The sequence below is a fragment of the Rhinoraja longicauda genome, chromosome 2, assembly GCF_053455715.1.
Source record: "Rhinoraja longicauda isolate Sanriku21f chromosome 2, sRhiLon1.1, whole genome shotgun sequence".
NCBI lineage: Eukaryota > Metazoa > Chordata > Chondrichthyes > Rajiformes > Arhynchobatidae > Rhinoraja > Rhinoraja longicauda.
In genome coordinates, this window is record NC_135954.1 from 42,927,692 (window position 1) to 42,949,103 (window position 21,412).

The 21,412-nt window shown below is 42.4% G+C and overlaps 1 protein-coding gene across 1 annotated transcript in view; it reads left to right on the top strand.

The window, feature by feature from the left end:
- Positions 1-21,412, top strand: part of blvra (biliverdin reductase A) — a 53,922-nt gene that overhangs the window by 10,069 nt on the left and 22,441 nt on the right. Inside the window, exons 3-4 of the mRNA XM_078418284.1 lie at positions 3,897-4,016; positions 12,715-12,812. Coding sequence (XP_078274410.1) covers positions 3,897-4,016; positions 12,715-12,812 — 218 coding nt within the window. The remainder of the gene's footprint in view (positions 1-3,896; positions 4,017-12,714; positions 12,813-21,412) is intronic.

Consider the following 21,412-nt stretch of genomic DNA (forward strand, 5'->3'; position numbering starts at 1 on the left):
TCAAGAATATCAATAATCCTCTACCTCTGCCATTTTTCTGCATTGTTCCCACATCCCTTAATGTCCAGAAATCTGTCAGTCCTTCACAGTCTTTCATTGTGTGGAATTCCAGAGATTCATCATTCTCTGAGTGGAAAAAAAAATCACCTCGCCCTAGTCCACAATTTCTATTTTTTATTCTCATACTGTAAGCCCGGTTCTAGTCTTCTTAATAAAAGGATCATTCTGAAGAAGGGTCTCGACCAGAAACTTCACCCATTCCTTCTCTCCTGAGATGCTGCCTGACCTGCTGAGTTACTCTAGCATTTTGTGAAATAAATACCTTCGATTTGTACCAGCATCTGCAGTTATTTTCTTACACTATTCTCCCTCTGTGTAGTCTATCAGGCCCTTTAGTAGGTTTTAGTGAGATCTCCTCCCTTTCTTCTTATCTTTTGAGAATATAGGCCTATTCTATTCAATCAGGGGCTACTCAATCCTTGCTACATGTCCACAATAGCAAATACAGGTATGTCATTTTTTAGGTATGTAAACCAAAACTGTAGAAAGGCCACATATAATTTTGATAAGAAGACATCTTTACTCTTGTCTAAACCTCTTGTTAAAAGGGTTTACATAGGTAAAAAGGATGTAAAACGGCAAACATGACATTTGCATTCCAAATCACTTGCCTCATCTGCATGTTGGTTTTCAGTGACGTGCACAAGGACATCAATGTCCTGACTGACGAGTCTAGAACCGGGCTTCCAGTCTGAGAATAAAATTACCTCTAACACTACCCATTCTTTCACCATGCTCTGCTTTTCTACCTTGTGCATCAGAAGAGCACTTGAAGCGAGTAACGACATTTCAGGCTCTGCTTACAAAGTAAATAGAAACTGCTGGGCTGCAGTTGTGGCCGAGATTCTTGAAAGATAGAGTTGTCTATTTTGAAAATGGAAACGATCCTTCTCAAAGAAAGGTCAATGTACCTAGGATCATTGCTTTGTTTTGGGGTGGTCAGGCTTCTGTTGCTTCGCCTATATTTTGCAGCCCCTTCTGCCTAGATATGCTTCAAAACCTGCTTACATGTCCCTATTTATAACAGAAAATGTTTCTTGCCTTTTTTGGAGGAGTTCCAGGATTTAGTCTTAGTGATGACAAAGGACTGCCAATATTTCTTCAAGATAAGATGATGTCTAAATTGAGGGGGACAAGTCTTGTTTGCATGCACTTGCTTTCCTTGTCCTTCTGAAAAGTTACACGTTTTAAGAGGCATTGTCACAGGGCGCTGGCCAAATAATTGCTGTGCATTTTGTAAAGATGAATACTGTAGCCACTATGTGGCAATGCTGTATGGAATGAATGTTTAAGCTGATTGATTGGGTGCCAGCCAAATGGGTCCTGGATGATGTTGAGTTTCTTGAAAGTGTCTGGTTCTGCACTCCTCTGCAAGTGGAGAGTATTCAAACGTATTCCAGATCTATGCCTTGTAGATGGTAGAAAGGCTTTGAGAGTCAACGAGTGAGTCACCCACTGTAGTGTGTCCAACCACCTCTCCTTTTTATACCCACAATATTTATATGGCTGGTCTAGTTAAGTTTCTGCTCAATTGTGAGTTGGAAGATTTGCTGAAGAGGTTCTTGCATTTAGTACCAAATTTCCTTAAACACAACAACTTGCCTTCCTATTTTCAGAATGTTTTTTTGGAAACATTCTCTGGGCCTCCATTTTAAAGGAGCTGACCTCACAACTCGCATTCTGCAATACTGTATTGAAAGCCCTAATTGCAATGCATTCTATAAATCATTCTAAGCATTCTGAAAATAATGATCAAATGAAGCCTACTGGCTGGTACTGCAGCAGATGCCCAACTGAGAGGGAGAAGAGACTTAATTAAACACATTCCTGTACCCATGTTTGAGTATCATTCTGCAGAGGGAATGAGAACTATAGGAGACAGAGATCAAAAGTTCTAGTCCTGTTGATTTCAGTTTAGTTATTGCAGAGAACATTCTGACTCTGACCTATTTAGTTGTGATTTTGTTATGTTGTCTTTTGAATCAAGTTGTCTAAAGTGTAATCTTCATAAATTATAGGAGCAGAATTAGGCCATTTGGCCCATCATGTCTACTCCGCTATTCAATTATGGCTGATCTATCTTTCCCTCTCAACCACAGTCTCATGTCTTGTCCCCATAACCCCGACACTCTTACTAATCAAGAATCTGTCAGTTTCTTCCATAGAAATATCCATTGACGGCCTCCACAGCTGTCTGTGACAATAAATTCCTCAGATTCACCAATTAATCTTCCTAGAGAACAAGGATAACCTTTTTCTGCTCCAGCCGGTGGGTTCTGAGCTGCCCTTATGGAACCAGCAATGCTGCTACAGGTGGGGCAGATTTTGTTTGATGGAGTGTGTGGATGGGGTGTTTAGGATATTGTGTGCTCCTACAATTGTTTGTGAAAGGCTCCCCATACTCCCACCCTAAAAATTCCAAGGCTCAATGCTTAGTTGGATGTTCCTTTCCCATATTGAGATTCACTTGAATCAACAAGAATGTTTCAATTTTTTACAAGGATATTGTGAGAACGTCCTTGAATTTATTTTGGCTTTCCTCCAGGTAAACTCTAGCTGTAAAGTACATCTGGTGATGGACTTGCAGACAAGGTTGCCTGCACAAACGTACAATCTTCTTTCCATTGTAATGAGCATTGCTATTTTGCACTGTTAATCATTGGTGGGTTATATAGATTTATTGAAAGTTCCCGTCACTCAGTCCTAGTGGAAAGAGTTGTGGAACATTCTCTCATTTCTTGAGAGTATGATCAAAGCCTTGATGCTGAAATGTTGCCCTGGATGAGGACACCCCAAGGTTGGGGCGAGATGGCACAGTGGCATATCAGCTGGCTCTACCTCCTGGTAGCTCCAGTGACACCGATATAGTCCTGACGTGTGAAGTTTATATATTTTCCCTATACCTACGTGCTTTTACCCTGGGAGCTCTTGTTCCTCCTACATTCCAAAGACAATCAGATTGTCAGGTTCATTGGCTACTGTAAATTACCCCTTGTGTTGGTGGGTTTTGGGAGAATCTGAAGGGAGTTAATGGGTTACTGAGAATAGATTATAAGGAAATAAATAGGTGAATGAAATTGTTGGAGGTGCTGTAAGAGCCAGTCAGAGTTGTGAATCTGTGGAATTCTCTGCCTCAGAAGGCAGTGGAGGCCAATTCTCTGAATGCATTCAAGAGAGAGCTAGATAGAGCTCTTAAGGATAGCGGAGTCAGGGGGTATGGGGAGAAGGCAGGAACGGGGTACTGATTGAAAATGATCAGCCATGATCACATTGAATGGCGGTGCTGGCTCAAAGGGCCGAATGGCCTACCCCTGTGCCTATTGTCTATTGAGCCAATATAGCCTTGCTGGTCCAAATAGCTTCTTTGTAAGTTGTGAGGAAATGTAAATATGGTTTCCTTAGTTTTGCTGATTAGGATATTTGGATAGGTTCATGGTTAGGAATGGTTTAGAGGGATATGGGACAAACCCATTGACAAGTTGAGCCAAATAGCCTAATTCTGTGTTACATAACTCTGTTTTGGGAGTGATTTTGTGTTGATGGTGTTGATGGTACCTCTCCATTACTTTGCCTGCCCTTGTTTGTCTATATTTCCCGATATTGCTGGAGGGTAAGGATCACTGCTGCTTGAAAGAAGATGGGCTTGTTGATGGATCTGAAGTCTTGATCTCCTTGCCTCCATCACCCAAATTCTTTGCTGAAAGCAGAGGTGAATGGGTGATCATGTGGGTGACCATTGGCCGGCATGTATTCAATAGGCCAGAGAGCCTGTGACCATGCTGTATCTCTAAGCTAGGATTAAAGTCATTGCTGTGCTTCTTCCTTCAACTCTGTAGGCGGACATTGGGCAAGATAGAGAACGTGGATCAGATCACCTTGGATGAAGCCCTGCACAATGATCAAGTACAGGCTGCCATCATCTGTCTGGAGAATCCGTTCCACGAAGAATACATCAGGTATGAAGAAGAAGGTAGCTGGCGAAGTTGTGTCTCAGTTAATCACAAGTTAGTAAGACAGGAATCCATTTTAGTGCTCTGTACTAACTAGCTTGATGGAGGCAGCAGGCCAGAAAATATTCTGCAATTAATCTGATTGCTTCAAAATAAGTAAAATCTCTTACCCTCTCCCTCAAATTTTTTTTTTCCATTTATTCACACATTATAATTCCACCTGTTCATCCTTCTACATTGAGTGCTTAAATCCTAAAAGACAGAAAGGATTAATTTAATTTGGCATCATGTTTGACACAGAGATTGTGGGCCTGTTCCAATGCTATACTGTTCTATATTCCAGTTTGATCCAATCTAATCCATTGACTAGCTTTTGTTCAGTGGCCTACCGTTACAATATATAAAGTGCTCATCCAAGTATTTTCAAAAGATTTTCTTCTTCTCACACCCAGACAATGAATTACAGATTTCACCACCTTTTGTTGATTTTTGTTATATCTTAGTTCCCCTCTCGTTCTTAATTCCATTATGGAACCCATTCTAGTCAGGTAATGGAAATTCACCTTTTCAAAATTTGCAACTTACTACCCAAAAAGTTGAGATACTGAATAAAATAACAGAATTTATATGAAAAAAATAAACTTTTTTTTTAACTTGTGGTGTTGATGTATGTGCAGAAGATACGGCTATGCGTTATGGAAAATTGTGATACGGATCATTATCTTGAAAGGCAAACCAGCCCGCACTGTCAGGGGATTGCCTGTACCGTAAATTTATAACAAAAATAGGCAATACAAAGAACATACAACTGTACAGCACAGGAACAGGCCCTTCAGCCCACAATGTCCATGGTGAACATGATGCCAAGTTAGTCTCCTCACATGATCTCTATCCCTCCATTCTCTACATATCCATCAGCATATCTAAAAGTCTTTTAAATGCCACAATTGTATTTGTTTCCACCACCAACTCTGGCAGTGCATTCCAGACACCCATTTGTTAAATAAATTGTCGTCATCTGACTTTAAAGCTATGCCCTCTAGTCTTTGACATTCCCATCCTGTGAAAAAGGTTCTGATTGTTCACTCTATCTACGTCTCTCATAATTCTATATATTTCTATCCGGCTTCCCTTAATCTACCCAAAATACCGAGTCACCATGGATTCCACACATCTTAATGCTCTGCACCAACCGAAATGAAGGACTTTATCAAATCTATGTAGAAAACATCCACTGCCTTATCCTCACCAATCACCTCCTCAAAAAACCACCATCAAGTTAGTAAGACATGACCTGCCACATAACACAGCATACTCGCTGTTCATAATTATCCCATTCACTTACAAATGTGAATTAATCCTATCCCCAAGAATCTTCTTCAATAACCTCCCTTCTGCTGATATGAGACTCACTAACCTATAATTTCCTGCATTATCTCAATTTTCCTTCTTTAACAAAGGAACACTAGCTATTCCTCAGTTATCTGGGACCTTGCCTATGACTAGACAGGATACAAAGATCTTGGTTGAGCCCCTTGCGTTCTCCTCTGTTGTCTCTCTCAATAACCTGGAATAGAACCTTTCAGACCCTGGGTATTTATCCACCTTAATACTCTTCAAGATGCCCAACCCCACCTCCTAGATCTCAAACTGCCATAGCACTCAGAAGGTCAGGCATCTTCAGTGGGGAGAGAAACAGAGCATATTTGCCAGGTCAATGATCCTTCAGAAATGGAAAAATGAATTAGATAAGTTAGTTTACATTGCCGAGGGGAGAGGAATGGGGAACACCAAAGGAATGTCTTTGATAGGGCATAGGCCAAAGTTGTGAAGGTAACACTTTAAAAACTTGGAATAAAAATAAACAACTTAAAATATAACAGAATAAAACAATAGTACAGCCATAACTGTGGAAAAGGGCATTTAATTGAAAGTGATAAACTCTAAAGTAAAGTGCTGAGGGTTGGAATGCACCCAGATAGAGGAGGTGCTATTCCTTGACCTTCCCTTGGGCATCATTGAAGCAATATTGAAGGTCAGAGACAGAGAGGTCTGAGACAGAATGGGATGAAGAATTAAAGAGACGTGACTGCAAGGTCAGGGTCACTACTATAGATTGAGCAGAAACATCTCCATATCACTTTGTTCCATTTGCCTATTTTAAAAATAAATGTTACCTTGACAGCAATGGACTGCACACTATCACGGACATTACCTCTTTTTTTTCTCACACTTGTCCCAATAGACAATAGACAATAGGTGCAGGAGTAGGCCATTCAGCCCTTCGAGCCAGCACCGCCATTCAATGCGATCATGGCTGATCACTCTCAATCAGTACCCCGTTCCTGCCTTCTCCCCATACCCCCTCACTCCGCTATCCTTAAGAGCTCTATCCAGCTCTCTCTTGAAAGCATCCAACGAACTGGCCTCCACTGCATTCTGAGGCAGAGAATTCCACACCTTCACCACTCTCTGACTGAAAAAGTTCTTCCTCATCTCCGTTCTAAATGGCCTACCCCTTATTCTTAAACTGTGGCCCCTTGTTCTGGACTCCCCCAACATTGGGGAGGAGCCGTCGCAGCTGCGGCTTGCCTGCAGTCCGTCTGTCTTTTGTGTTTTTTGTTGTTTTTGTCTGAATTGTAGTTTTAATATGATGTAGTGTTGTATGTTATGTTTTGGGGGGGGGGGGGGGTGGGAGGGAACGGGAACTGTAACATTCTCTCTCCAGAACGGAGACGCGACCTTTGTTCTGTGTCGTGTCTCCGTTCCCGTTGCGGCCTACCACCGGCCATGCACCTGGGACCACCTGGGGCTCTGGTTCGCAGAGCCCGCGGTCCGGACTCACCACCTGCGGCGCTGGCTGCCTGCGAATGCTGCGGGAACGGCTGCGACTCGTCTCCGGAGGCTCCGGCGTGGGCCGCGTGGACGTCGGAAGCCCGCAGGCCCCTGGGTGGGGGCCGACATCGGGAGCTCCGGCAGCGGCAGCGTGTTCGCCCGCCCCGAATCGCGGGGCTTGGGTCGGCCCGCCGCGGACCTTTCACCATCCGGCGCGGCCTGAAATAGGCCGCGGGATTTTTCACCGCCCAGCGGGGGCTTCAATATCGGGAGCCCCGACCGCCCCGACGTGGCAACTCCAACAGCCTGACCACGGGACAAGACGGCAGGGGAAGAGAAAAAGACATTCTGGCCTTCCATCACAGTGAGGAGGGACTGGAGGAGACTCACTGTGATGGATGTTTCTTTTTGTTTGGTGTTAGTTGTGATTGTATGTGTTATTGCATTTTTATTGATTAATCTTATTGGTCTTATTGTTCAACTGCGGGTAATGTTTCATTTTACTACACATCTATGTGTATGTAACAAATAAACGACTATTGACTATTGATTGACTATTGACATTGGGAACATGTTTCCTGCCTCTAATGAGTCCAATCCCCTAATTATCTTATATGTTTCAATAAGATCCCCCCTCATCCTTCTAAATTCCAGTGTGCTCCCCTTTGCAACATAAACACTTTTCACATGTCCAGTTCCAATGATGGGTTCTTTGCGTTGAACACACCCCACCGACCTTGATTCAGTGCATTCCCGGGTATTAGAACAGAAAAATGTACAGCAGTAGGAACAGGCCCTTTGACCCACAACGTCTGTGCCAAACATGTTACCAAGATAAACTAATTTAATCTGTCTGCATGTAATCCATTTCCCTCCATTGCTTGCATATTCATGTGTCTCATACACCACTATCAAAACTGCCTCCACCACCACCCCTGGCTGAGCATTCCAGGTATCCACCACCCTCTGTAAAGAAAACTTGCTCTGCACATCTCCTTTACACTTTGCCCATATCACTTTAAAGCAATGCTCAAGTCTGACATTTCCACCCTGGGAAAAAGGTTCTGACTGTCTACCCTGTCTCGTAATTTTATATACCTGCTGGTTGCTTTCAGCATTTACTGTTTTTGCTTCAGATTTTCAGCATCTGTGATGGTTTGCTCCATTTACCTTAAATCTATGTTCCCTATGACCACTTCACTGTTGGAAATTGTTTTCACATTGTTTTCACATCTATTCAATCAAAGAACCTAAACCTAATCTCATTGATGTTTTTTTTAAAACAGGGAGTTCACAATGAGTGATAATTGAATCTGAATGAGAATATTATTATTGAAAATCAATCTGTCAATTTTCAGTGTTTAATTTAGAGAGGACTTGCCTAAGTCCAGTTCAAGATAATTGTTTTTGTTTGTGTGTGCGTGTGCGCGCGCTGGTTTTTATTTATTTATATTTTTATTTATATATATTTTATATTTATTGTATGTATAAAATTAATAAACTGAACTTTTGTAAATTTATTATGGTGTCTACAGAGTACTATGTTTGCATGTCTGTAGTACTGCTGCAAGTACGAATTTCATTGTTCTGTTTCGGAACATGTGACAACAAAACACTCTTGATTTGTGAGCTTACAACCTTTACCATGCAGATTTTATGAGGGGAATGGTTATCCTCAGTGACAATAGACAATAGGTGCAGGAGTAGGCCATTCAGCCCTTCGAGCCAGCACCGCCATTCAATGCGATCATGGCTGATCACTCTCAATCAGTACCCCGTTCCTGCCTTCTCCCCATACCCCCTCACTCCGCTATCCTTAAGAGCTCTATCCAGCTCTCTCTTGAAAGCATCCAACGAACTGGCCTCCACTGCCTTCTGAGGCAGAGAATTCCACACCTTCACCACTCTCTGACTGAAAAAGTTCTTCCTCATCTCCGTTCTGAATGGCCTACCCCTTATTCTTAAACTGTGGCCCCTTGTTCTGGACTCCCCCAACATTGGGAACATGTTTCCTGCCTCTAATGTGTCCAATCCCCTAATTATCTTATATGTTTCAATAAGATCCCCCCTCATCCTTCTAAATTCCAGTGTATACAAGCCCAATCGCTCCAGCCTTTCAACATACGACAGTCCCGCCATTCCGGGAATTAACCTAGTGAACCTACGCTGCACGCCCTCCATAGCAAGAATATCCTTCCTCAAATTTGGAGACCAAAACTGCACACAGTACTCCAGGTGTGGTCTCACCAGGGCCCGGTACAACTGTAGAAGGACTTCTTTGCTCCTATACTCAACTCCTCTTGTTACGAAGGCCAACATTCCATTGGCTTTCTTCACTGCCTGCTGTACCTGCATGCTTCCTTTCATTGACTGATGCACTAGGACACCCAGATCTCGTTGAACTCCCCCTCCTCCTAACTTGACACCATTCAGATAATAATCTGCCTTTCTATTCTTACTTCCAAAGTGAATAACGTCACACTTATCAACATTAAACTGCATCTGCCATGTATCCGCCCACTCACACAACCTGTCCAAGTCACCCTGCAGCCTTATTGCATCTTCCTCACAATTCACACTACCCCCCAGCTTAGTATCATCTGCAAATTTGCTAATGGTACTTTTAATCCCTTCGTCTAAGTCATTAATGTATATCGTAAATAGCTGGGGTCCCAGCACCGAACCTTGCGGTACCCCACTGGTCACTGCCTGCCATTCCGAAAGGGCCCCATTTATCCCCACTCTTTGCTTTCTGTCTGTCAACCAATTTTCTATCCATGTCAGTACCCTACCCCCAATACCATGTGCCCTAATTTTGCCCACTAATCTCCTATGTGGGACCTTGTCGAAGGCTTTCTGAAAGTCGAGGTACACCACATCCACTGACTCTCCCCTGTCAATTTTCCTAGTTGCATCCTCAAAAAATTCCAGTAGATTTGTCAAGCATGATTTCCCCTTCGTAAATCCATGCTGACTCGGAATGATCCCATTACTGCTATCCAAATGCTCAGCAATTTCGTCTTTTATAATTGACTCCAGCATCTTCCCCACCACTGATGACAGACTAACTGGTCTATAATTACCCGTTTTCTCTCTCCCTCCTTTCTTAAAAAGTGGGATAACATTTGCTATCCTCCAATCCACAGGAACTGATCCTGAATCTATAGAACATTGAAAAATGATCTCCAATGCTTCCACTATTTCTAGAGCCACCTCCTTAAGTACCCTGGGATGCAGACCATCAGGCCCTGGGGATTTATCAGCCTTCAGTCCCATCAGTCTACCCAAAACCATTTCCTGCCTAATGTGGATTTCCTTCAGTTCCTCCATCACCCTAGGTTCTCCGGCCCCTAGAACATTTGGGAGATTGTGTGTATCTTCCTCAGTGAAGACAGATCCAAAGTAACGGTTTAACTCGTCTGCCATTTCTTTGTTCCCCATAATAAATTCCCCTGTTTCTGTCTTCAAGGGACCCACATTTGCCTTGACTATTTTTTTCCTCTTCACGTACCTAAAAAAAACTTTTGCTATCCTCCTTTATATTATTGGCTAGTTTACCCTCGTACCTCATCTTTTCTCCCCGTATTGCCTTTTTAATTAACTTTTGTTGCTCTTTAAAAGAGTCCCAATCCTCTGTCTTCCCACTCTTCTTTGCTATGTTATACTTCCTCTCCTTAATTTTTATGCTGTCCCTGACTTCCCTTGGCGTTAAGTAATGTGGTACAGAAATCTGACCAGTTTTAATACGTGCATGATAATTCAAAGTCTCTGGCCATTGGCACAGCTGGGCACATATCTTGCCTGTGACTGAAATATTGAATCAGGCACCCTCAGGATTCTGCAGACATGCTGTTTTTCTCTTCTTGTTCCTGAAGGTTTTAAGCCTTTATACAGAGCTCGTTGGAAACTCACTGCTATAGTACCTGTAAATTCAGCTGGGATTTTGATGTGTTTGATGTCCTACAAACATCTGCGTCATCCACCTGACTTTAATTTAAAACTTCATAGGAAATAGTACTGATTCTCAACAGAGCTAGGTTGCAGTCTACATTTCTATCCCTTTTTCTTACCCTCCCAAGGCAAAATTAGATTTATGCCTTGTATCTACATAGCCTGCCAGTCCAGCAGATTGGCAACCTAAGTTCCTCTCAGGTTTTACTAAACCTTTAATCGTTTTTTATTCACATAGGAGGCATAATTAGGGAGTTTACAGATGACATGAAAGTTGGGTATTGTTGTGGATCACGAGGAAGGGAGTTAAATAAGGTACAACATTTACAATAAATGGTATGACTCTTGAGAATGTTGATGAACAGAGGGGTCTTGTGATTTCAAGTCTGTGGTTCTCTGAAAGTGGTAACACATATGGATAGGATAGTTCAGAAAGCATGCTTACCTTCTCAGGGCAGGGCATAGAATGAAAAATTTGTGAGGTACTGCTGCAACTTTTTAACAATGGTTAAACTGAACTTGGACTATTATGTGCCGTTCTGGTCACCACACAAAAGGAAATTTGTGGTTGTGTTGCAGAGAGTACATAGGAGATGTACCAAGATGTTGCCTAGACTGGAGAGATCTGATCAGCAGAGCTGTTTTCCTCAGAGTAAAGGAGGCTGTGGACTGAACCAACTGAGGTATATTAAATTATATGAGGCATCGATAGTCAATTTTATATGGTGGGGCATCAAAAACAGGAGGGCATGGGTTTAAGGTGAAATGAAGGAGATTAAAAGTTCATAACTTCAGGGAGCAGAATTAGGCAATTTTGCCCATCAAGTCCCCTCCGCCATTCAATCATGGCCAATCTATCTTTCCCTCTCAACCCCATTCTCCTGCCTTCTCCCCATAACCCCTAATATCCTTACTAATCAACAATCTGATTATTGCTTCTGAAGTATCTGGATTCTAAAGTCACTTGATTCTAATGCCTCTATAGGCATCCGTTTCCGTTATAGAATCCGTTTCCTGCGGCAAAAAGGTCAAATACTAGTCAATATTGAATCTACTAAAGGTGATTTAATGGGTCAGGGTTTGTTTACACAGAGATTGGTTGATATCTGGAACTGCCAGAAGATGTGGTGGAATCAGATTAAATCACTTTGTTAAGGAGATATCATAATTATAATCATAATAGTAATTTATTAACCAAGTATGTTTTGCAACATACGAGGAATTTGATTTGCTATACAGTCATACCAATAAAGAGCAACAAGACACCCAAATAAATTTTTAATATGAACATCCTCAACAATGACTCCCCCACATTCCTCACTGTGATGGAAGGCAAAATATTGAGACAGGAACAAGAAAGCAAGACATAGAAGGATACAGACCTAATTCGGGCAACTAGGAATAATGTAGGTGAACAAAAGGTTGGTATAGATGTTGTGTTCTAAAGGACCCATAACGACCCATAAAGGAACATACAACTCTGACTCGGGGGATGAAACCTGTAGATCAATTAGAATACAAAGGACTACAGATGCTAGAATCTTGAGCAAAAAAACAAACTGCTGGTCAGGCAGCATCGAGAGAGAAATGACAAATATTGATTTGGGTCGGTGACCTTTTCAGTTTGAAGATATATGAGTGGAGCAGATTCATGAATAACAAAAAGCAGGCCAGTCTGAACTACTGAAGGTCCTCGAATGGCCCATCATCCTCTTCTGTTCTCATTTTCTCCTCATGTAGCTGAATCCCTTCTCTGTTGCTCTACGCTTTGTTTGATCACAAGCTGATCATTGACTTGAGAAAGGGAGAAAATCATCATTATCTTTCTCTTCAAGAAGACATGACTCATGCTAGATTCAGTTTGTTCCCCAAATAATCATACAATTTGGTTTATTTGATGTTCATTTTTTTCAAAAAGGAAATTTCTGAATGCAGGAAAGCATGTCTGTGTGGAATACCCAATGGCACTCTCGGTGGCTGCTGCCTGTGAACTATGGGAACTTGCTGATGCCAAAGGTAATTTAATGAAATAGTTGTAGTGAAATTGTGTTAGAAGTGACTGGATTGCAGTGACTAACAATTGGAAATATGTTAGTGCCAGGGATTGAACATTGTGACTTTGGGATCAGATCCAGGTCAATTCTAAACCTGCACCTTTAACCAATCCTTCTAATATTGATATCTACAAACTCTAAATACTTAATTAAGAAATCTCATGCACCATTTTAACAATTTGTTAGGAAAGGGAGTTTATCTTTGTTTCTTGGTTTTTATTTTATTCTGCAAATGTTCATTTCATTTTATTTCATCTGTTCCATAATAAAGTTAAGAACGGCAGAAGAAATGAAAGTTAGCTGCTCACAACTTACTTTCATTGCTAACTTATTCCTCCACGCCTATACAAACTCTGAGGGTATTGCAAGAATACTGCCTTCGTTCATTTTGGCTAAAAACTTGTTTAGTACCTGTATTATTGAGAAGCTCAAAGTCGTCATTCAAAGCCTTAACCTTTGAGTTCATGAACAAGAACAGAGAAACTCTATACCCTGCAGATAAAAAGTCCCTAATTGAGGCATTTTCTTTGTGCACTTAATCATTAATTCAGCAGAAGTACACACAGTTAGTATTATAAATGTGCCTGTAAAGTTGAAGCTAGTAAGAATTTCATTGGCCCGTTTCATATCTGGTGTATGTGACAAATAAACACTCTTGCTTTGTCTCTTAAGTTAAAAATAAAGGGAAAGCATATTTTGAAATTCGACTTTTTCATTAGAAAATTTCAATTTTTTTACACGTGGAAATGTCAACTCTTAAATCACATTTTAAGCATTGCGCAATGGGGAACTGCATTCTCTCCTCAGTCTGGATCAAACGATATGGTCGAAGTGAAGCAGCCACAGTGGGAGTGGACAGAGTAAAAGTCGGACATTGAGGCTTGGGTCCAAGAGAATTGGTCAAAGTAAGAGCGGATTATGGGGGCTTGGGCTCAAGAGCCGAGACAAAGTAGGAGCGGAATATGGAGGCTTGGGTTCTAGAGGCTTTGAGAGTAAGAGTGGGACATTGAAGCTTGAACTGGATTTGGTTTGTCACGTTTTGTTGGTTTCAGAGTGCAGCTTGGTTTTGGTGTAGGAGAATTGGAAGTGACCACCAGGAAAGGGAGTAGGCAGCGTGTTCAGGAATCCCCCATGGCCATTCCCCTGCAAAACAGATATACACTGTTGAGGGGGATGACCATTCAAGGGACAGCAGCAGCCAGGTCTGTGGCACTGGGCCTGGCTCTGAGGCACAGTGGAATAGGGTGAAGTCAGGCACAGTGATAGTGATAGTTCAGTGACAGTCCATGCCCCTAACTCATTTGTAGGGGGATAAACAGGAGATTCTGTGGTAGAGAACGGGACTCCAGGATGGTGTGTTGCCTAACTTGTCCGAGGGTCCAGGATGTCTCGGAGCAGCAGCAGAACATTCTCAAGGGGAAGGATGAGCAGCCAGAAATCATTGTGCACGTGGGCAAAACAACATGGGTAGGGAAAGGGATGAGGTCCTGCGCAGTGCATATCAGGAATTGGGTGAAAGGTTAAAATACTCAGGGAGGGTTTAAACCAAAATGGCAGGGGGGTGGGAGCCAGAGCCAGAGCCAGAGCAGCAGGTCAGTAAATGGAAGGGCTGATGAGAAAGTGAAGGTTATGACAAGCAAGTCACAAAGGAAGGACAGACAGGGAGAGGTTCAGGAATATGGGGATAAGGATGGGCTGAAGTGTGTTTACTTCAATGTAAGGAGTATTGTGAGTAAAGCTGATGAATTTAGTGTCTGGATCAGTGCTTGGAATTATGTTGTGGCCATTACAGAAACGGTTGCCAGAGCGATGCGTCTGGCAGCTCAACATCCCTGGGTTTCGATATTTGACACGTGATAGAGAGGGAGGTAAGAAGTGGAGGAGTTGTTTATTAAACAGGAGAATGTCACTGCAGTTCTTAGAGAGGACATTCTGGAGGGTACGTCTAAAGCTAAAAAATAAGAAGGGCGTAATTACTCTAATGGGATTTAGGCCACCCAGTAGTGGCGGTACATGTGACAATAATAAACCAAACTACCTAAAATAGAGGATAAGATATGTAACTGGATTACAGAAGGATGCAAGAACCACAATGTTGTGGTGGATGACTAACTTCCCCAGGATTGAGTGGGACTTGGGGCAAATGGATTGGGCAGGGCAGAATTTGTGAGGTGTATCCAAGATGGTTCCCTTAAACAGTATGTGGATAGTCTGATGCGAGGAGGAACCTTACTGTAACTTTTACTGGGAAATGAGCCTGGGCAGGTGACTGGTGTTACAATGGAAGAGCATTTTGGAGATAGCGATCACAACTCCATAAATTTTAAGATTGTTTTGAATAGGGATAGGTATGAATGTTGGAAGGAGGTATTTAATTGGAGCAAGCAGATTACAATGTCATTAGACAGGAGCTAGGGAGGGTAGACTGGGAGGAGTTGTTATTGGGAGTTGTTTAAAGGACAGAGCGGCACAGTGGAGCAGCTGTAGAGTTGCTGCCCGACAGCGCCAGAGACCAGGGTTGGATCGTGACTATGGGTGCTGTCTGTACGGAGTTTGTACGTTCTCCATGTGACTACGTGGGACTTTTCGGGATCAGCATGTTCCAGTAAGGAGGAGGGATAAAGATGGCATGGTAAGGCAATCGTGGATGACTAAGGAGGTTGTAGACTTGGTCAGGAAGAAAAAGGAAGTGTATGTCAAGTTTAAGAAGGTGACATCAGATGGGGCTTATAAGGAATATAAAGAGAGTAGTAAAAAACTCAAGTAGATGATTAGAGGGCTAAATGGGGCCATGAAATATCATTGGTGGGTCGGATTGAGGAAAATCCCAAGGATAAAGGAGGGCATCTATGCTTGGAGTCAGAGGATATAAATGAAATAGTAAATTATTACTTTACATCTCTCTTCACCGAGAAGGAGGACAACAAGATCAGTGTGATGGACACAAATATGCCAGGTCAGTTTGACATCGGAAAAGAGCATTAAGGTGGATGTCCCCAGTGCCTGGTAGGATCTATCTCGGGTTTTTGAGGGAGGCAAGAGAGGAGATTGCAGGGGCCCTGATGAGGATCTTTGTTTCTTCTCTCACAACAAGTGAGGTTCCAGACGACTGGAGAGTGGGCAATGTTGTTCCTTTGTTTAAGATGGGAATTAGAGAGATTACAGGGAACTATAGGCCAATGAGCCTCACATCAGTGGTACGGAAACTATTGGAGAGAATTCTTTGGGGTAGGTTTACTGCCATTTGGAATAGAATGGGTCAATTAGGGATAGCATAGCTTTGTACACAGCTGGTTGTGTCTTACTAGTAAGCCTGAGTTTTTTGAGGTGACGAAGGAGATTGAAGAAGGTAGATGATGGATGGTGTATACATGGATTTTAGTAAGGCTTTTGATAAAACCCTCATGGTAGGCTATTCGCGACGATTAAGAGGCACGGGATTCAGAATGGCTTATTCATAGAAGAGGGTTGTGGAAGGAAGATACTCAGGTTGGAGGTCTGTTACCAGTGAAGTGCCACAGGCTGTCAGAAGATCATCTGCGGAAATGGGATTAGTAGTGACAGATGAAGTTTAATCCACAAAATGCTGGAGTAACTCAGCAGGTCAGGCAGCATCTCAGGAGAGAAGGAATGGGTGACGTTTCGGGTCGAGACCCTTCTTCAGTTTAATCCGAGCTGGTGTGAGGGACGTTAGACATAAGGAGAATGTCTACGGTTAATACCAAGAACTGGCTTATTCATAGAAAACAGAGGGTTGTGATGGAAGGAAGATATTCTGGTTGGAAGTCTGTGACCAGTGGAGTTCCGCAGGATCTGTGCTGGGACCTCTGCTGTTTGTGAATTTCGTGGATGTAAATGTACATGAGTTGGTGAGTAGGTTTGCTGACAACACCAAACCTGGAGTAGTTGCAGACAGTGACGAAGGCTGTCAGAAGATACAATAGGATATAGAACATTTGCAGAAATGGGTGGAGAAATGGTAGATGGGGTTTAACTCGAGAAAGTGTGAGGTGTTGCACTTTGAGAGGCACAATAGACAATAGATGCAGGAGTAGGCCATTCGGCTCTTCACGCCAGCACCGCCATTCACTGTGATCATGGCTGGTCATCCACAATCAGTACCCCATTCCTGCTTTCTCCCCATTTCCCTTGACTCCGCTATCTTTAAGAGGTTTATCTAACTCTTTCTTGAAAGCATCCAGAGAATCGGCCACCACTGCGTTCTGAGGCAGAGAATTCCACAGATTCACAACTCTTTGGGTGAAAAAGTATTTCCTCATCTCTGTTCTAAATGGCCTACCCCTTATTCTTAAACTGTGGCTCCTGGTTCTGGACTTCCCCAACATTTGGAACATGTTTCCAACCTCTAGCATGTCCAATCCCTTAATAATCTTATATGTTTCAATAAGATCCCCTCTCATCCTTCTAAATTCCAGTGTATACTAGCCCAGTCGCTCCATTCTTTCAACATATGACAGTCCCGCCATCCTGGGAATTAATCTCGTGAACCTACGCTGCACTCCCTCAATAGCAAGAATGTCCTTCCCCAAATTTGGAGACCAAAACTGCACACAATATTCCAGGTGTGGTCTCACTAGGGCCCTGTACAACTGCAGAAGGACCTCTTTGCTCCTGTACTCAACTTATCTTGTTATGAAGGCCAACATGCCATTAGCTTTCTTCACTGCCTGCTGTACCTGCATGCTTACTTTTAGTGACTGATGAACAAGGACACCCAGATCTTGTTGTACTTCCCCTTTTCCCAATTTGACATCATTCAGATTATAATCTGCCTTCCTGTTCTTGCCACCAAAGTGAATAACCTCACATTTATCCACATTAAACTGCATCTGCCATGCATCTGCCCACTCACCCAACCTGTCCAAGTCACCCTGCACCCTCATAGCATCCTCCTCACACTTCACACTGCCACCCAGCTTTGTGTCATCTACAAATTTGCTAATGGTACTTTTAATCCCTTCATCTAAGTCATTAATGTATATTGTAAATAGCTGCAATCCCAGCGTTGAACCTTGCGATACCCCACTAGTCACTGCCTGCCATTCTGAAAGGGACCCATTTATCCCTACTCTTTGTTTCCTGTCCGCCAACCAATTTCTATCTATGTCAGTACCCTGCTCCCAATACCATGTGCTCTAATTTTGCCCATTGATCTCCTATGTGGGACCATATCAAAGGCTTTCTGAAAGTCCAGGTACACTACATCCACTGGCTCTCCTTTGTCCATTTTCCTAGTTACATCCTCAAAAAATTCCAGAAGATTAGTCAAGCATGATTTCCCCTTCGTAAATCCATGCTGACGCGGACCAATCCTGTTGCTGCTATCCAAATGTGCCGCTATTTCATTTTTAAATTTAAGTTTGAACAGAACTCATACATTTTACATTTCATAGTAAGCAATAATAACTACATTATAAATTCGATTATACACGTATTGTTCTGTATTATCTCCCCTCCCACACCCCCCCTTCCCCCCACCCCCCAGTTAAAAAGAAGGAAAAAGAAAAAGAAAAAGAAAGAGAGAAAGAAAGAAACCTGGAGTCCAGAAGGAGACACTTCCGGGTAATTTCTTATTAAATTCTTATTAAAGGTATCAAAACAATCCTGAATTTAAATATTTCCAATTCTTAATCCTAGCTTTAAAATGAATGGGTTCCACACCTTCAAGAAGAAGTCATATCCATTTCTCAGATTATACGTTGCTTTTTCTAATGGGATACAACTACGCATTTCTGCATACCATCTTTCAAATCTTTTATAATTTACTCCAGCATCTTCCCCACCACCGATGTCAGGCTAACTGGTGTATAATTCCCTGTTTTCTCTCTCCCTCCTTTCTTAAAAAGTGGGATAACATTAGCTACCCTCCAATCCACAGGAACTGATCCTGAATCTATAGAACATTGGGAAATGATCACCAATGCGTCCACGATTTCTGGAGCCACTTCCTTAAGTACCCTGGGATGCAGACCATCAGGCCCTGGGGATTTATCAGCCTTCAGTCCCATCAGTCTACCCAACACAATTTCCTGCCTAATGTGAATTTCCTTCAGTTCCTCCGTCACCCTAGGTCCTCTGGCCACTAGTACATCTGGGAGATTGTTTGTGTTTTCCTTAGTAAAGACAGATCCAAAGTACCTGTTCAACTCGTCTGCCATTTCCTTGTTCCCCATACTAAATTCGCCTGTTTCTGTCTTCAAGGGACGCTCATTTGTCTTAACTATTTTTTTCCTCTTCGCATACCTAAAGAAGCTTTTACTATCCTCCTTTATATTCTTGACTAGTTTTCCTTTGTACCTCATCTTTTCTCCCCGTATTGCTTTTTAAGTTATCGTCTGTTGCTCTTTAAAAGTGACCCAATCCTCTGGCTTCCCGCTCATCTTTGTTTTGTTATACTTCTCTTTTATTTTTATACTGTCCTTGTCTGCCCTTGTCAGCCACAGTCGCCTCTAACTCCCCTTAGATTCTTTCTTCCTCTTTGGAATGAACTGATAATATATTACTTTATTCGTCCCACACCAGGGAAATCCTGCATCTTCTGTATTATTCCCAGAAATACCTGCCATTGTTGTTCCGCTGTCATCCCTGCTAGGGTCTCTTTCCAGTCAACTTTGGCCAGCTCCTTCCTCATGCCTCCATAGTCCCCTTTGCTCAACTGTATTACTGACACTTCTGATTTTCCTTTCTCCCTCTCAGATTGTAGATTAAAACTTATCCTATTATGGTCACTATCTCCTAATGGCTCCTTTACCTTGAGTTCCCTTATCAAATCTGGTTCATTACACAATACTAAATCCAGAATTGCCTTCTCCCTGGTATGCTCCAGTGCAAGCTGCTCTAAGAATCCATCTCGGAGGCACTCGACAAATTCCCTTTCTTGGGGTCCAGTACCAACCTGATTTTCCCAGTCTACCTGCATGATGAAATCCCACATAACCACTGTGGCATTACCTTTGCGACATGCCAATTTTAACTCTTGATTTAACTTGCACCCTAGATCCAGGCTACTGTTTAGGGGCCTGTAGATAACTCCCATTAGGGTCTTTTTACCCGTACAATTCCTCAGTTCTATCCATACTGACTCTACATCTCCCGATTCTGCGTCACCCCTCACAAGGGACTGAATTTAATTCCTTACCAACAGAGCTACTCCATCCCCTCTGCCCACTTGTCTGTCTTTTCGATAGGACGTATACCCCTGAATATTCAATTCCCAGCCCTGGTCCTCTTGCAGCCATGTCTAATTCCCACAACATCATACTTGCCAATATCTAACTGAGCCTCAAGCTCATCCACTTTATTTTTTTATACTTCGCGCATTCCTATACAACACTTTAACTTCGGTATTCACATCCCCTCTCACATTATCCATGTGGAAGGTTTGGAGAGGTTTACCAGAATGCTGCCTGGATTAAAGGGAGAGGTTGGATAGACTTGGATTATTTTCTCTGGAATGCCAGAGGTTGAGGGGAGTTTGACAGAAGCATATAAAATTGAGAGGGGTAGACAGTTAGAACCTTTTTTTCCCCAGAGTGGAAATGTCCACAATTAGAGGGCATAGCTATAATGTGAAAGGGGAAAGTTTAATGGAGATATGTGAGTTTAATGGAGATAAGGGGAAGAGGGGGTGGGGAAGGGGGAAGGGAAGGGGAGCGGAGGGGGGGGGGGGGAGGAGAGGGTGCTGCACCAATGAAGCTTTGGACCCAACGGGTCCACTTGGTCTAGTTCTTCATTAAAAACCCCCACAAACAGAAGCAGTTTGCTAGACTGGTTTGATTGGTAGTGGATTAGTCAGGGAAAAAGGGGGGGGGAAGGATGGGGGTAGGGGAAATGATGGAAATGGGATGCAGGAAGTGGAGCAATAGATATGGAAGAGAGTAACGGGACATTGGTCTCCTGGGGAACTGCCTTCCTCCCCACAACTATGGAGAGGAACCTATGATTCAGGCCACACCCAATCGCTCGTAATCAATAGATGTAGTGGGCACACAAATTGAGGTGCACATTGCATCTGATTTTTCCAATTAAAGCATTTCTCCCATGAATATATTTTGACCAAAGCAAAGATAATAATGGGGGAGTGGATCAAGGAAGATTTTAAAACACATACAATCTATTACTTTCATATTGATGCACTCCTCATTTTATTGTGAGGTGTAATTATGAAACCCATGGGTTATGACCTCTTCACCCAATTTCTGTAGTTGTACAGATTTAACTCAGAGTATTGAACCATTGCAAAATTTAACTTTATGTTTATTGCTTTGTATCATCTAAAGAATGAATTTCCCATAAAATTTTGAATACAATATAATATGACATATAAATTTATTGCATTCAATGTACATTTATCATTTTTACATAACTTAAACTATTGACTTCCAACTGGAGATCAGCTCAAAGAACATTACAATGTCTCCGTATTTAATGCCATGTGGGATTAACTGGTAGAAAATCAAAAGTGATTTGTATGTCTTTAAATTGCAAACATGGACACTGAAACGTAGTGTTGATTGAAAGCTTTTCTACAATACTGGCTGA